This window comes from Populus euphratica, unplaced genomic scaffold (genome assembly GCF_000495115.2).
Source record: "Populus euphratica unplaced genomic scaffold, PopEup_1.0 scaffold1.1, whole genome shotgun sequence".
NCBI lineage: Eukaryota > Viridiplantae > Streptophyta > Magnoliopsida > Malpighiales > Salicaceae > Populus > Populus euphratica.
Genome location: NW_011499845.1, coordinates 3,590,348 through 3,603,771, shown reverse-complemented (window position 1 = coordinate 3,603,771; position 13,424 = coordinate 3,590,348). Strand labels below are relative to the sequence as shown.

Sequence of the window (13,424 nt, the reverse complement as noted above, 5' to 3'; positions counted from 1 at the left end):
TCCGTCGCTGGTTACATGGAAAGAGATCGATAGCCAGCTGCTCCCAGGGTAATTCCACATCCTCCAGAAATGTTTGCGTCCTTGAAAATTTCTCTAGGACCTGAAGAAGAAGGATTCCCCAAGCGTAGTTTGTAATAAACCGAAACCTGGGTTATTGACCGGTTAGATCCGCCCGTCTCCGTCGAGCCCCAATTAAATTGACTGTATAGGTTGTTCAGGCCTGTAAAAATTCAGGCCGAGGCCTTTTTCATCTTTTCATCTTGTGACTGGAAAAAAAAAACGAAGGAGATGTGAAAACAGAATGGTTCGACCGGAATTCACACAGTTTCTCCATTATACTCTGGATCTCTGCTTAATCGAAGGCTTCAATACCCAGTCAAATTATTGAAACCCTAGCCAAATTCGATGACAAAGGAAGAGGAAGAAACAGACAAAATACTGAAACCCTGGCCTTTGAAAGACAGAACGGGGGAGAGATCATCAACTTTGGATGGTCATAAGATATGACTCGTATTTAATAACCCGTCTGGTAGCCTCGCGTAACTGTTACGCCCGGGGTTTTTACGCTAATTAAAAACTTGGGCCAGATGGGCCTCCATTTATCCAAAAAATTCAAGTGCTTATAAATTAATTCACGCTAGGCCCGTATTTTCTGAGCCTTAAGTCTCTCCACCGAGAAAAAGGCCAACACAGTAGCAGGAAGGCCCAAAAAGGGTAAAACAAATACATGCCGGGGTTAACATTCTTTGCCAAAACCCACGAGCATGAAAATGTAGCGAAACGAAACAACGGAAGCACCCAGGAGGCAGAAATGGCCGAAGCACTGGCTGGCCTCTATCAATCAGCACGAAAATACATTAATGGTGATTTCCTTTTATAATTTTTTTTTTACAGTAATGATACTGGCAGTACTAAGGACACTCGTTAAACATTAATCAATTAAAATACTAAGTAATCTTCACTTTTTTTTATGATATAGTTAATTGCGAGCAATTCAAAAGGTTTCCATATGAAATTAAGATCATTTGTGTTTGATTGTTATAGAAAACCACTAAAGTATATTCTTACACAATTAAAATTTATAATCATATACTGGTTTTATTTTTATTTTATTTCTTACAACAGCATTTAAGTTCCACATTGCAACTTAAAAAAAAATGAAAATTATAGAAATATTATATTAAGGAAGGGTTCCAACAGTTCAAAATATAGAGTTTTATAGGGATGGCAGTCTTTTTCAAACACAAAAATGCTGAAAAGGGGGAAAATGCATATGAAAAAACAACCAAATATAACATTATTCTGGAAAAGGGAAACTGATTAGGGAAAAAAAGGAATGCTGGTGTCCATACATTTCCGCCCTTATCAAGAGGTCACTTTCCCTCGTTTCTTCCACAGAACCCATCCAGGGCTTGATTTAACTATTAAAAAGCACTTCCTGAATAATCCCTATCTTATCAACTGAGTATAAACTTATAGTATTTCGATCCTCCGCCATACAATTTGTCTAGACTATGAGCAGGCAGTTGGTCACTCATTTTCTATGTCCTGATGATGCCATCAGAATCCCAACAGCTGCAATAAACATGAACAACATATTTGCAAGCAAAATGTATGTTCTTCGCGATGATTTTCTGTACTCTCCAAAGATAAGTACGCCCCAAAATGTGCTCACAAGTGGGAGTGCCTGAAACCAATACCCCATTCAAGTCAATGACCACGTAGAATGTTAGGACATCATAAATTCGAAATATATGTTATGCATGTCAAAGTTTTAATCGTATGCTCTTTTTAGCATGCTTAAAAGACTGACCTGAACAGCATCTGCTGCTGCATATCCTGCAGCTTGACCTCCCATAAATTGGAGACCATTCCCAAATCCACAGAGCAGGCCAGCCAAAAATGCCCAGCCTCTACCATTCCAGTCATTAAGATAAGCCTTAAGTGATGACCTCGGTAGATTTAATACAGGGCGGTAAAGGAAGGTGACATTTAGAATGATGGCAAGAATAAAACAAGAGACGGAAAACCAGAAAAATGCAGTGTAGACAACCAACTTAGGAATCCCTTTCTTCAAGGTGTGCCACTGATCATTTGTTGCTAAGTTAAAAGCTGGGGAGAACAGAGAGAAGCAAAAACCAGCAAAGAAAGTTATAGAGAGTCCAATCAAAGTGCTCCTTCCAAACACCTGTAAGGACAGCCAAACCACTTGTTTTACATTAAAGAGCTACACGCCTATTTAGATGCAACACGTTTAGAGAAATAAGTGCCAGGCTGTGGAGAAATGAGTGCCAGGTTGTGCCATAAACCTTGATTGATCTTCGGTTCTCAAGCTCTACGAGGAAATCTGCTGTTCCAGCTTTGGCTTTCTCTGGAGTACTACTACCATTTTCCATATCCTTAACACCTGTTCAATAATAAAGGAAGCCAGCAAAAAATTGCCTTGTCATTCTAATCAAATGAGCTAAAAAGAAACGATGGAAGTGATCTAGCAAGCTCTATACCCTTGCTTTGAGATGCTCCATTCGAATATGCGGAAGAACCTACAGTCCTAATAGAAGGTTAAAATCAGCAGTAACATTAGCAAGAATGCCAGTTAATTCACCCAGCTCTGGTCCAAAAAAGACAGTGTAACTTCATATGGAGCACAAAAACACTTTGCTTTTCTACATGAAAAGATGAAAGCATACTCTGTTACATTTTTGTTGTCACTTGTTAAACCCTTGAGCTTTGCTCTGTTGTCGGCTGCATTAGATGAATGGACAGCTGACCCAAGACAAACGGCAATTAGGAAGCAACCAACACCCGGAAAAAGGATCTCTGCCTTGTTAATTTTGTCATCCAGGAAGTAATTCAAGGTTGTTCCTGTCAAAGAGAAGTAAACAGGAGTGAAAAATACGGACTTACAAAGACAGCCAATTTCCAACATGTCTGACTTCTTTCAGCACACACTACCTATAACAACAGTTAGGCTGGAAGTAATGACTTCTGTCACTGATAAACCAACAAAAGCCCAGGCATACTGCGTGGATAGATTTCCAAGGCTGAGGACCACCCCACCAGCCATTGCAAACATAATAGAAGGCCAATTATCCTGCATCATTCAAGCTAGAACAATCAAACATCATTTGTGTACTTTTGCTTCTACGTTGCGGTAAATTATGCCCAAATAAGTCACCTTACAATAATCAAAAGCAACAATATGTGACTAACAGCGTACGAATAATACTAATAATATCGCAAACAGAACTTACCTGGGAAAGTTGGGTCGTAAAATTTGGCCTCCCACTGCCGATCTCACCAAAGGTCAAAGCTATTATAACAGCAGCCAAGAGATTTGTGATTGAATAATCAAGGTATGTGTGTTGAGGAAGCCTGCCTCTTCTTTCTAGTAGTGTCATGATAGCTGGCCATGTACCCAAGAAGAACAGGGAAAACAGCATGCATACTATAGCTCCTCCTTTGCTCTCCACTAGATACATGTTTAAGAGATAACTTCTAAATCTTTTGAGGAAATCAAAGGTGGTCTGATGCACTAGAAAAACTCTGCAGCAGAGAAGAGTTCTAAATTACAGAATATGAAAGGCAGCTGAAGTATAATTATGTTAAAGGGAGCATCATACAGAGTCAAAACTAAATTTAGAAGAAGCCAGTTGCTTTGTAAACACCGTTGACTCACATATACATTCATCAATAAGATTATCAAAGATGCCAGAAAATGAATTTCCGAGGAATATAAATTGCTTACAAACTAGTAGAAAGTAGGTGCAAACATTGAAAGAAAGCAAGTGCTAACGTACCAACCGAAAAACAAAGAAAGATGTGAAGCTGGATGCAGTATCCGGGGGAAAAAACCAATGGAGTTTTCGTCTTCAGATTCTAAAGTTAGATTGAAATCTTCCATACATAACGGCAAATTCTTCTCTACTGATTCGGAATCTTTCGATTGATTAAAAACATCCGAGTATGAGACGGTAATTAACTGGCACAGTATTGCATGTGGAAAGATACAGAAAAAGAAGCAAGACTCTAAAAGCATTGGGTGTAGGTTTGTCTAAAAGGTAAAGCGTGGCTAAAACATTTCTGAAAAAAGAAACGAAAGAAAAGGAAAAGGCGTGGTTAAAAGGGAAACACAGCATCTAAGAATCCAATTCGTTTGCACGTCTGTTATCTTTGGTGGCGGTCAAAGGACGGCACCGTTACCATTTTTGTTTGTTTTTCTCTCGAGTCAATGTATCGCTGTCCAAAGGACGCCACCTCTTGACATTGGCTAACGTATCTTTAACTTTTTAAACATAGCCATCTCCCACTCCGTGGATGTTTGCAACCAGTAGGACCACAATACGTAAACCATGCTGTAGACTCATTGAATCTCGAATCCCTGACAAGCTAGCAAACTATACATGTATTGATAAAAAAAAAAAGAGGGGAATACGATGAATTCAGGCATCAGAAGGATAAGATAACAAATGGGTTGCATTAATGGAAATATATAGAGACAACGAGTTCCTGACTGAAGTTCCGTATAAAAAAAAAATCGCTACTCTTCTTCACATTTTAACTTTTCCTTCACCCACCACCCCAAATGTGTTATTGTTTATTCTTTTCGCGAAAGCAATTAAGAATCCGTGTTCTTGTGTTAGTGGAAAGAAAGCATTTCCTTTCCATTGAGAGTATTGATACATGATATTTTCAATCTCAACCAACCAAGTGGTCACGGAGTTTTCTTCCTCTCGACAATATATGCGATCATAATTGAACTGCAACAGTAAACTATATTCATTTTCGATGCCCCGCTGATGCCATGAGAACCGCCACAGCTGCGACAAACATGAGCAACATGCTGGCAAGAAATACATACGTTCTTCGCGATGATTTCCGGTACTCACCAAATAGAAGAATGCCCCAAAATGTACTCACAAGCGGAAGCGCCTGAAATCACCAGTGTAAATCAAATAATCATCACTTGAAACGGTAAGCACATGTAGATCGCTTTCTATGATGAACTTAGGGTTAATGGTGCGTCCAAAATATCATGAAGCTATCAAAATTGTTTAAAATCATTAATTTGCAGCACTATCCCATGTGTGTATGTATTAAAACTAACCTGGACTGCATCTGCTGCTGCGTATCCTGCAGCTTGACCTCCCATAAATTGAAGACCGTTCCCAAACCCACACAAGAGACCAGCAAAAAACGCCCAGCCTCTGCCATTCCAATCATTAATATACGCTTTCAATGATGATCTAGGCAAGTCCAGCACAGGGTGATAGAGGAAGGTGACATTCAGAATGATGGCCAATACAAAACAAGAGACCGAGAACCAGAAAAATGCAGTGTAGACAACCAACTTAGGAACCCCTATTTTCAAGGTGTGCCATTGATCGTTTGATGCCAAGTTAAAAGCTGGTGAGAAGAGCGAGAAGCAAATGCCAGCAAAGAAAGTTATGGCCAGTCCAATTATAGTACTCTTCCCAAACACCTGCCACTTCTTAATTAGTTTACAGTGTATTGTGTTTGAAAATAAAGCATTTCCTCAAATTAAGTGAAATAAGTGCAGGAGAGGGGAGGACAGAAAAAATAATTCTGCTAGAAAATACAATGAATAAGGTTGTGAAACCACCACCAACCTTGATTGCTCTTCTGTTCTCAAGCTCTACAAGGAAGCCTGCTGTTCCAAATTTTGCCCTTCTTTCTGTAGAATAAAAGAAGGCAATAAATGGACAACTTCGATAAACAAAGTGGACGCAATTGATATTATAAGACAAATCCAAAAAGTAGTATACCCTTTTCTGGAAAAGCTTCTCTGGATGTGGAGATGTCTGTAGCCCTGCAAAAGCTTTAATTTTAATTCTAACATCAGTGATATCCAAAACTCTTGTTTTTGGATAACGAAATCGTCAATCAATGAAAAGAAAGGGAAAAATTATATTTTCTCTGCAGTCGCTTCAATTCCAGTGAATATTTTGCCCCATGAGAATAGAATTCTTAAGTGAATAAAATTCATCTTAGCATTGTCGGCATTTTCATTGTTTGCAAGCACTGAGATAAGATTTATGACAAAGATGAAGAATCAATAGCTAACTTTGACTCAAAAGTTCATAATTGACATGGAAGAGATAGCCGGGAATGTAAATGACTATGCATCAAATAATATATAACATTAAAATTGAAACTATCCATAGAAGAATACACATACACTGATTGAAATTTGTCATCGTTTGACAAACAGTTGAGCTTGGCTCTATTATCAGCTGCATTGGACGAGTGAACAGCTGAAGCAAGGCAGACAGCAATCAAGAAGCAGCCAACACCCGGGAAAAGAATTTTGGCATTATTAATTTTGTCATCTAAGAAGTAATTCAAGGTTGTGCCTGTTAAAAAAAAACCAACAATTGCAATAAAAGAATTTAGTCTAATGACATGCTATTGACTTGCATTAAAAAATCATTCAGCACACAAAAGACAAACCTATAACAACAGTTATGCTAGCAGTGATCACTTCTGTCACCGACAAACCAACAAAAGCCCAGGCATACTGTGTGGATAAATTCCCAAGGCTGAGGACCACCCCACCAGCCATTGCAAACATAACAGAAGGCCAATTGTCCTGCATCAACCACCCTAGTAGATTTAAATACAAATGGTAAGTGATATGATGCCACTGCAAACAAGAGACTTAACCTAGTATGCCACAGAATGGCCTCAGAATAATCAACACTAAAAAGCAAGCAACACAGAATACTGTAGAGGGCCATAATGCACAAATGAGCCTGGCGGAGTTAGCAAGCTAAATAGCTCAACGTACGCTTAATTGAGAAAGCTGGGTTAAAAAATTCGGTGCCTCATGCGTGCTCTTCCCTATCTCACCAAATGTAAAAGCAATAATTACAGCAGCCAGGAGATTCGTGATTGAATAATCAAGGTAAGTATGCTGAGGAAGACGGCCCCGTCTTTCCAGGAGAGTCATGACAGCAGGCCATGTGCCCAAGAAGAAGAGCGCAAGTAGCATGCATGCTATGGCTCCACCTTTGCTCTCCACCACATACATTTTCAACGCAATACCGATGATCCCTTCTGTCGGTAGAATGATCGATGAAGATATTCCTGAAAAACCCTTGAAGCAAAGAAATCAGCCACTCATTCTGCGTGGTGCCTCCTAGGAGGCCATACTGAGCAAATCTGAAATGATTTCTTCTGTTTTTTTTTTTTTTTTTTTAAAAAAAGAACCATCGGGTTGCCTATAAAGAGTAGTAGTGGTTAGAAGTCAAAAATCAGGAAATAAAAAATCAAAGAAGAAGGTATAAAATAGAAGAGTGTGTAAGAATCTGCAAGCAAAATGACACTTGGAAAGCATAAAGAATATACAGAATCAAAACAAGGCCTGCATATATAAGAACCAAGAAAGTCAACACACAGCGGCAACAGAAAATGCATACCATATTCAGATTCTAAAAACACTGAAGAACCGAGCTTGAATATTTAGCATCAGATCACTCTCCGTGTCCTAATATTATTTCACTTTCAAAAAAAAAACAGCAAATAAGAAGGATAGAGAGAGAAACAGAGAAACGAAGGATCACCCACCGATAATGAATTATAAAACAATTTGAGCGACCTGGATCCCTTCCTTGTCTAAATAAGTTTGGAATCTTTCAAGTATCTTTTGCCAAACCTTTTGAAAGTGAGGTGATGTGGCCCCCTCTGTTCACCTACTGTCAATGGTCAAAGGTATTTGTAGAGTGATTTGGGAAAATAACTGTAATAAGAAGAATAGCAATGTAAGAAAGATCGCAGAGAACTTGTAGATTAGAAGGTTTGTTGTCTTCTTCTTCTTATTTTTCCGTAGTGTTTACTTAATTAGTTATTTTTATTCCTATGACAGATGGTGTTCAACTTCTTCTTCTTCTTATATTTATAGCCATGACAGATGGTGTTTAATTATATATATATATAGAAAGTAGTCGCTACCATGGAATCTGTAAGAATTGGATTCTTTCAGATCCACCCACCTTCCTTCCACCTCCGTTGCCGTTGGCTTGGGAAATTTACGGTAATCATTGTTTCAAGTTCTCGACTTGTGACTTCGAGCGAGTTTCGTGATTTATTAAAAATTATTTTTTACCCTCAGTTATAATTAAAAATTATTCTGCATAAATAGTTTATGGTAAAAATAAGTTAAAACAATTTAATTTATAAATAGCATCCATAGACATTATTTAAAACATTTGTTTTTTTTAAAAAAAAACAGATGTAGTATAAGTTAGAATTCAAAAATCTAAATCTAAATCTAATTTTTAATTAAATGAGTTTTTTGACACACTTTTCTGATAAAGTCTTGATTTAAATTAAATTTTATTTATAATTTATTGTTTTTAGAAATTGATTTAATTAATGTTTTCTTATTTTTAACTCGTAAAAAAATCATAACCTTTTTTGTTTTTTGTTTTAAACAACGACTATGAATCAGTCAGCCACCAACCCAATTTATATTCTTGTTAACAGATCAGTCCCAAACCTTCTAAACTTGCTAATTTGTCCTTCTTTCTTCTCTGATCTAGTAATTCCATCCCCACCAATTTCCTTGCCATAAAATTGAATCTATAATTATTTTCAATTTCAAGCATATGATTAGAAAAGTTATTGATTTTTTTTTCTTGTTAATTCATGAAATAATGCAAGTCAACTTGATCTATTCCTACGTTTTAATTATTCAACAAATGATTGCATGTGTTACAATAATCCATTGTGGATAACTTTCCTTTGATTAAATTAAACCAGAGTGTTGGACTGAACTTTAATATAAGAACACTAATTTGAAAATAATATATTGTCATGAACAGAAAAAAAAAATCATTTACGAAAAAGAAAGTGAGAATTATGAATGGGACATGATTTCATTTGCTATTGTTTGAAATGGAGATTGAATTTCAACTCTAAAAGGAGATGCTAACCCTAGCTCATGAAGAAAATGGATGACGAAGAAAATTATATCAGCCATTTTTGTTGGATGATGTTTTCTTTTTTCTTTTTTCCTCCTAAAATCATCCCAAGAGAAAACATACTGATTTCAAAATATTTTTTTATCATGGAATAAAAAAATATATTTTTTATGATTAAAATTTGAGGATCCAATAAAAATCATATGCATAGCTGAGGGATTGATTCTAGTTCAGATTAAATTTTATTTATGTTTTTTATACTGGTAAGTTTGACTATGGTGTAGCAGTAGCACTACAATTTTAGTTTGTGGACCGGCCACAACTTGGCACAGAGATAATGTGAAACAAAATACAAGAATAATTAACCTAAGAAAACATAACTAGCTTCTTTTTCTCAATGACATTAACAAACATACAAGTAACGTATATAACATTAGTAGCGACCATAAAATAACTACAAAAAACAGAGGTGATCCCCAAACCAAGCTTAAATGGAATGCAATCAGCAATTTCTCATCGTTGCCTTGTTAAAAGCATGGGAATACAGCTATTGGCCACATATTATGGACGGATTGAAGATGGAAGCTATATTTCCGATCTCTCTCTTGATACTTCTAAGTTCACTATTCTTGCCATCTCTCCAGACATTCCTTTGCAGGAAATTTCCCAGCAGCCTCTGATCGGGAACCATGTTCGGCACCAGCAAAAAGAATATGCCATGTTAAATTTGTGTGTGAGTGGAGGTGCATGTAAGGCGGACAGGCATGTACAAGTGCATGTGGGAAGGAGAGGGGGAGAGAGAGAGAGATTAAAACCTTGTCCACAAAGAAATTTTTTGTATTATCACCTATGGCTTCGATAAATTTCAGCTCAAGAAACTGGGGAGTGAGCTTCAACTTGTTTGCTTCAGCTTCTTTCATGACCCTGAAAGAGAGAGAGCAAGATTATTGATTCACTTTCATGAAATCGTGTGAAATACACATAACTTGGAAAAAAGAAATTCGTAGTTTTCACCGACAGTTGGTAGTTTTCACCGATAGAAAGCTGCATCTGCCAGGCTCTTTTCATGAGCCATATTCCTTTGGTTCTCAATCTCTTGCTTCTGTCTTGCACTGTCTTTCTCCATCATCTTCTGTTCCATGAGAATCTTGCTCACATTGGCATTCTTCTCTGCCTCACTGATAGCCATCTTCTTTGTGGTCTCTGTCTCTTTCTCAACAACTCTCTGCTCTAGAGATTAAGTCCTACGTAGCAATGCACAATCTGCATCAATCACTCTCACAAATGCATGCATGATAAACTTTTTGGATCTGCCCATCCATAGGATCCAAGTTTCTCAGTTGAATGAGGTTTTGCTATGTTCGTAAATACCACAACATCACTCTGCTAAAGCCGCATTAATAGACAACCTTAAACATACAAGTATGAACAGTCCAAGATAGAGAGAAACTCCATATCCATGGTAATCTCAAGGAAAGATTTTCAACATGCATTATGTCCGAAATTCCTTTTTTTAAAAATTTTTTTTTGTCTCAAACCAGGTTTTAATGGAGGGAAAGTAAAACAATGAATATGACCAAGAGTGTAGCAAACCTTAGCATGTTATTCTTCCATCTGTCCGAAATTCCTTCTTATGCTTTTATGGAATGGTGGGCTTCGTTACACACACAATTATGATTTCAATACCAGGCACATAACATGTACAAGCACCTTGAAGAGCAACTTGCATCTTTTCATCAATCTGAGAAAAATAGTGGCATTGATCTTTCATCAACATAGATACAGAAAGCAGGAAGAAATAGAAATCAAATTTAACATATTGAAAAGGATACTTGATGGAAACAACCACCAGTAATACAGTGATCTATTGGGAAAACATGTCTTATGTAGAATTTCTTAACGAACCTGATCAAAAACATCGATATAAACTTCTTGAAGAGTATGATGCTGCAGGACTGATTGATTTCATGATGATTCTTGTCATATATCCATGTGTTGTCATATTGCACATCATAGTTCAGCAGCGTCTCATATACATATCCCTTACGAAGCTGATTGACAACCTGAAATAATCATTGCAAGAATGCATATAAATTGTATTAAGAGGAAAAGGCGGTAGGAGTAAATTTAAAAGTTCAGTAATGGGTTATCAGAGGCATCTTTAGATGAAAACCTATAAAAAAATTATGAGCCCGCAAGCAAAATTCCAGGAACCATAAAATGCAACTCAAATAAGCAGTCCTGTAGTCACACACGGATCTGTAATTTTCTGTAGAAGGGCACCACCTCCTCTCCAATATACTCCAACATGACCTTCTGGGACTTGGTGCAAGATGGATTAGCTATTCGTAATGTTTGATGACGACGGAATTGCTATCTACAACATTACCATAGAATGTCACAAATTACCAGGCTAAAGTAGCTATTCTTAATGTTTGATGACGACAGATTAGCTATCTGTAACATTACCATAGAATGTCACAAATTACCAGGCTAAAGTAGCAGATATTCCAACTTACAGGAATTCAACACACTACTATAAATGTTAACCAGACAATGTTGAAAGATTAAAAAGCATCCGACCTCTCATAATCTTGGTCTGTCAAGAATTAAAACATGAAACAATTCGAATTCAAATACCAAATTAAAGATGGACGTAGATGCTGGCGAGGTGATTAATTAAGTCGATTTACCATCAAAATTGGTATAGAAGATTCAGACTGAAGACCACCAGTTCAGCTCAATTTAATATTATCATAGCTGATTACTGGGCTATTAATAGGATAATAAATGCATTTACAGAGAGCGAACCCTGAATTTTAGTAAAATTGCATGCCAAAATCAGAAAATCGAACCAAATAAGGTAAAGAAATCATTATTAAATTCTCCACTGCAACGCAGCACATCTAATTTGCAATACATGTTAACACTTCTCGTTTAAAAAAAGACTGAAGCAGCAATAATTAAAAATCATTACTTGGCAAAAACAAACAAAAAAACATTTGAAGGACCGTCGACGTACACATACATATACATGACGCTGAAACAGTTCGGGACTGGCGACGGAGAGATTACCAAGGCGAAGAAGGAGAAAAACAGTGAGAATAGGGGAGAAACCGCCGGTTTGAGGAGGACCATGCTGGGGAACTCCTGTTCTCTGTTGCTGTGGATCCATTGAAATGGCCTGTTGAAGAGACCACTTACTTTGGGTCTTTTTTTCATTTTTTCAATTAATGAAGATTGCGTTTTGCGCTTTTACTTCTAGAAGGATACCATGTGATATTCAATGTTGTTCAGCAGAGTATAGTTACGGAGTTAACAAATTATGATCGTCTGAGAAGCTGGTGGCTGCAAACCGCTTTGCTTGTCTACGCGAGCGGGTGAAAATGTCGTGATTTGTAATAATATATATATATATATATATATATTTTATTTTTGTTTTATCATTTTCTACTTCTTTCATCTGATTTTTTTTTATCCCTTTACTCTGTGTTAAATTAAAAATTATTCCTGATAATTTATTTCACTTTATTTTTTATTAAGTTATTGCAAAACTAAAAAAATGTTATGATATTGGTTCAATGCATGATTTTGTAGAAAAAAATATTTACAAAAACAAATAAAAATTAAGGGTACTAAAATTGAAAGTGAGGGGAAAATATTGCATTTTTTACCCACGTTCATCTCCTTCATGGAAAAAATGCCTTTAGATCTTTCTCAAATTTTATTTTGGTCCCTTCAATTTGAAAATTATATGTTTTGGCTCAAAAATTTATTGTGTTTAATTTTAAGCCCTTGAACTTAAAAAAAAAAGAAAAAGAAAAAATCGATAAATAAAATAAGAGTGAGAAAAAATCATTGATTATCCAAGTTACAGGAAAAAAAAATTATATTAATAAGTTTTACTTAACAAAAAAAAGTTTCATTTAGGTTTTATTTTTTATTTTTTATCAATAGATTAGATAAAAAATTAATCTTCTTCATTTTAATTTTATATTTTTAAATCAACACGAGCCTTAAAAAAATATTTCACATTCAAGGAATATTTTTTAAGTAGTTTTTTATTTAATATGATTTTATAATGCAGAGACATGTCGTTTCTTTTTTTAAGAAAAAAATAAGGAAATCATTTGGAAAAGGATAAAAACAAGGAGGACGAAGGCATGGTGCAGGGCTGGGCTGGGCCAGCAAGCCATGCCCTTAGCATTTTTTATTTTTTTTTTCACATTTGCTAAGGACACTGATCCATCGAGGCTTGCAGTTTGACCATTACATTGTTTTTTTTTTTATTTAAATTTAAATTAATAACAAAAATATGTTTAACAAATCACGCTAGAATCCAGATAACCTAAAATTTAAATGATAAAACTAAGCTAATATAGCTACATGAACTAGTAATCTAGTCAAGGACAAACTTAGTTATAATTTATTGATAATTTTTTTAATTAAAATAATATTATTTTGATTTATATAAAAAATTAG

General features: G+C 36.0%; 3 protein-coding genes and 1 pseudogene across 9 annotated transcripts; all 4 read right to left on the bottom strand.

The window, feature by feature from the left end:
• Window positions 1-1,250: 1,250 nt before the first annotated feature.
• Window positions 1,251-4,057, bottom strand: LOC105121549 (ureide permease 1-like). Of its 2 annotated transcripts, none has more exons than XM_011020236.1 (8): window positions 3,801-4,057; window positions 3,255-3,546; window positions 2,956-3,094; window positions 2,691-2,865; window positions 2,505-2,551; window positions 2,310-2,407; window positions 1,814-2,188; window positions 1,251-1,687 (listed from the first exon to the last, which is right to left on the bottom strand). In XM_011020236.1, exons 2-8 carry the CDS (start codon window positions 3,480-3,482, stop codon window positions 1,535-1,537), a joined length of 1,215 nt encoding a protein of 404 aa, XP_011018538.1. In that variant the 5' UTR covers window positions 3,483-3,546; window positions 3,801-4,057; the 3' UTR covers window positions 1,251-1,534. The 2 variants fall into 2 exon arrangements, with proteins under 2 accessions (XP_011018538.1, XP_011018546.1); XM_011020244.1 differs by having other exon boundaries at window positions 3,805-4,057.
• A 401-nt stretch (window positions 4,058-4,458) lies between these two features.
• Window positions 4,459-7,581, bottom strand: LOC105121564 (ureide permease 1-like). 2 transcript variants are annotated; one of them, XM_011020256.1, is made up of 8 exons: window positions 7,440-7,581; window positions 6,809-7,117; window positions 6,472-6,610; window positions 6,200-6,374; window positions 5,787-5,839; window positions 5,631-5,695; window positions 5,108-5,482; window positions 4,459-4,932 (listed from the first exon to the last, which is right to left on the bottom strand). In XM_011020256.1, exons 1-8 carry the CDS (start codon window positions 7,440-7,442, stop codon window positions 4,780-4,782), a joined length of 1,272 nt encoding a protein of 423 aa, XP_011018558.1. In that variant the 5' UTR covers window positions 7,443-7,581; the 3' UTR covers window positions 4,459-4,779. The 2 variants fall into 2 exon arrangements, with proteins under 2 accessions (XP_011018558.1, XP_011018567.1); XM_011020265.1 differs by having other exon boundaries at window positions 5,787-5,830.
• A 7-nt stretch (window positions 7,582-7,588) lies between these two features.
• LOC105128101 (erlin-1 pseudogene) lies at window positions 7,589-10,179 on the bottom strand (annotated as a pseudogene).
• Window positions 10,151-12,188, bottom strand: LOC105121575 (erlin-1-like). Of its 5 annotated transcripts, none has more exons than XM_011020303.1 (3): window positions 11,965-12,188; window positions 10,848-11,005; window positions 10,151-10,186 (listed from the first exon to the last, which is right to left on the bottom strand). In XM_011020303.1, exons 1-3 carry the CDS (start codon window positions 12,115-12,117, stop codon window positions 10,180-10,182), a joined length of 318 nt encoding a protein of 105 aa, XP_011018605.1. In that variant the 5' UTR covers window positions 12,118-12,188; the 3' UTR covers window positions 10,151-10,179. The 5 variants fall into 5 exon arrangements, 4 of the variants coding, with proteins under 4 accessions (XP_011018605.1, XP_011018596.1, XP_011018580.1 ...); XM_011020294.1 differs by having other exon boundaries at window positions 10,164-10,683; window positions 12,018-12,188; XM_011020278.1 differs by having other exon boundaries at window positions 10,178-10,683.
• Between the last annotated feature and the right edge of the window lie 1,236 nt (window positions 12,189-13,424).

Coding starts and splice junctions, on each gene's coding strand:
- LOC105121549 (XM_011020236.1), bottom strand. CDS start 3,482: ATGTATCTAGTGGAGAGCAAAGGAGGAGCTATAGTATGCATGCTGTTT. Junction 2,866..2,955: donor CAGCCTAACTGTTGTTATAG/GTAGTGTGTGCT, acceptor TCTCTTTGACAG/GAACAACCTTGAATTACTTC. Junction 2,189..2,309: donor AGAACCGAAGATCAATCAAG/GTTTATGGCACA, acceptor CTGTCCTTACAG/GTGTTTGGAAGGAGCACTTT.
- LOC105121564 (XM_011020256.1), bottom strand. Junction 6,375..6,471: donor TAGCATAACTGTTGTTATAG/GTTTGTCTTTTG, acceptor TTTTTTTAACAG/GCACAACCTTGAATTACTTC. Junction 5,696..5,786: donor AGAAGCTTTTCCAGAAAAGG/GTATACTACTTT, acceptor TTTATTCTACAG/AAAGAAGGGCAAAATTTGGA.
- LOC105121575 (XM_011020278.1), bottom strand. CDS start 12,117: ATGGATCCACAGCAACAGAGAACAGGAGTTCCCCAGCATGGTCCTCCT. Junction 11,006..11,964: donor AGCGTCATGTATATGTATGT/GTACGTCGACGG, acceptor TGATTATTTCAG/GTTGTCAATCAGCTTCGTAA. Junction 10,684..10,847: donor ATATCGATGTTTTTGATCAG/GTTCGTTAAGAA, acceptor TATTTTTCTCAG/ATTGATGAAAAGATGCAAGT.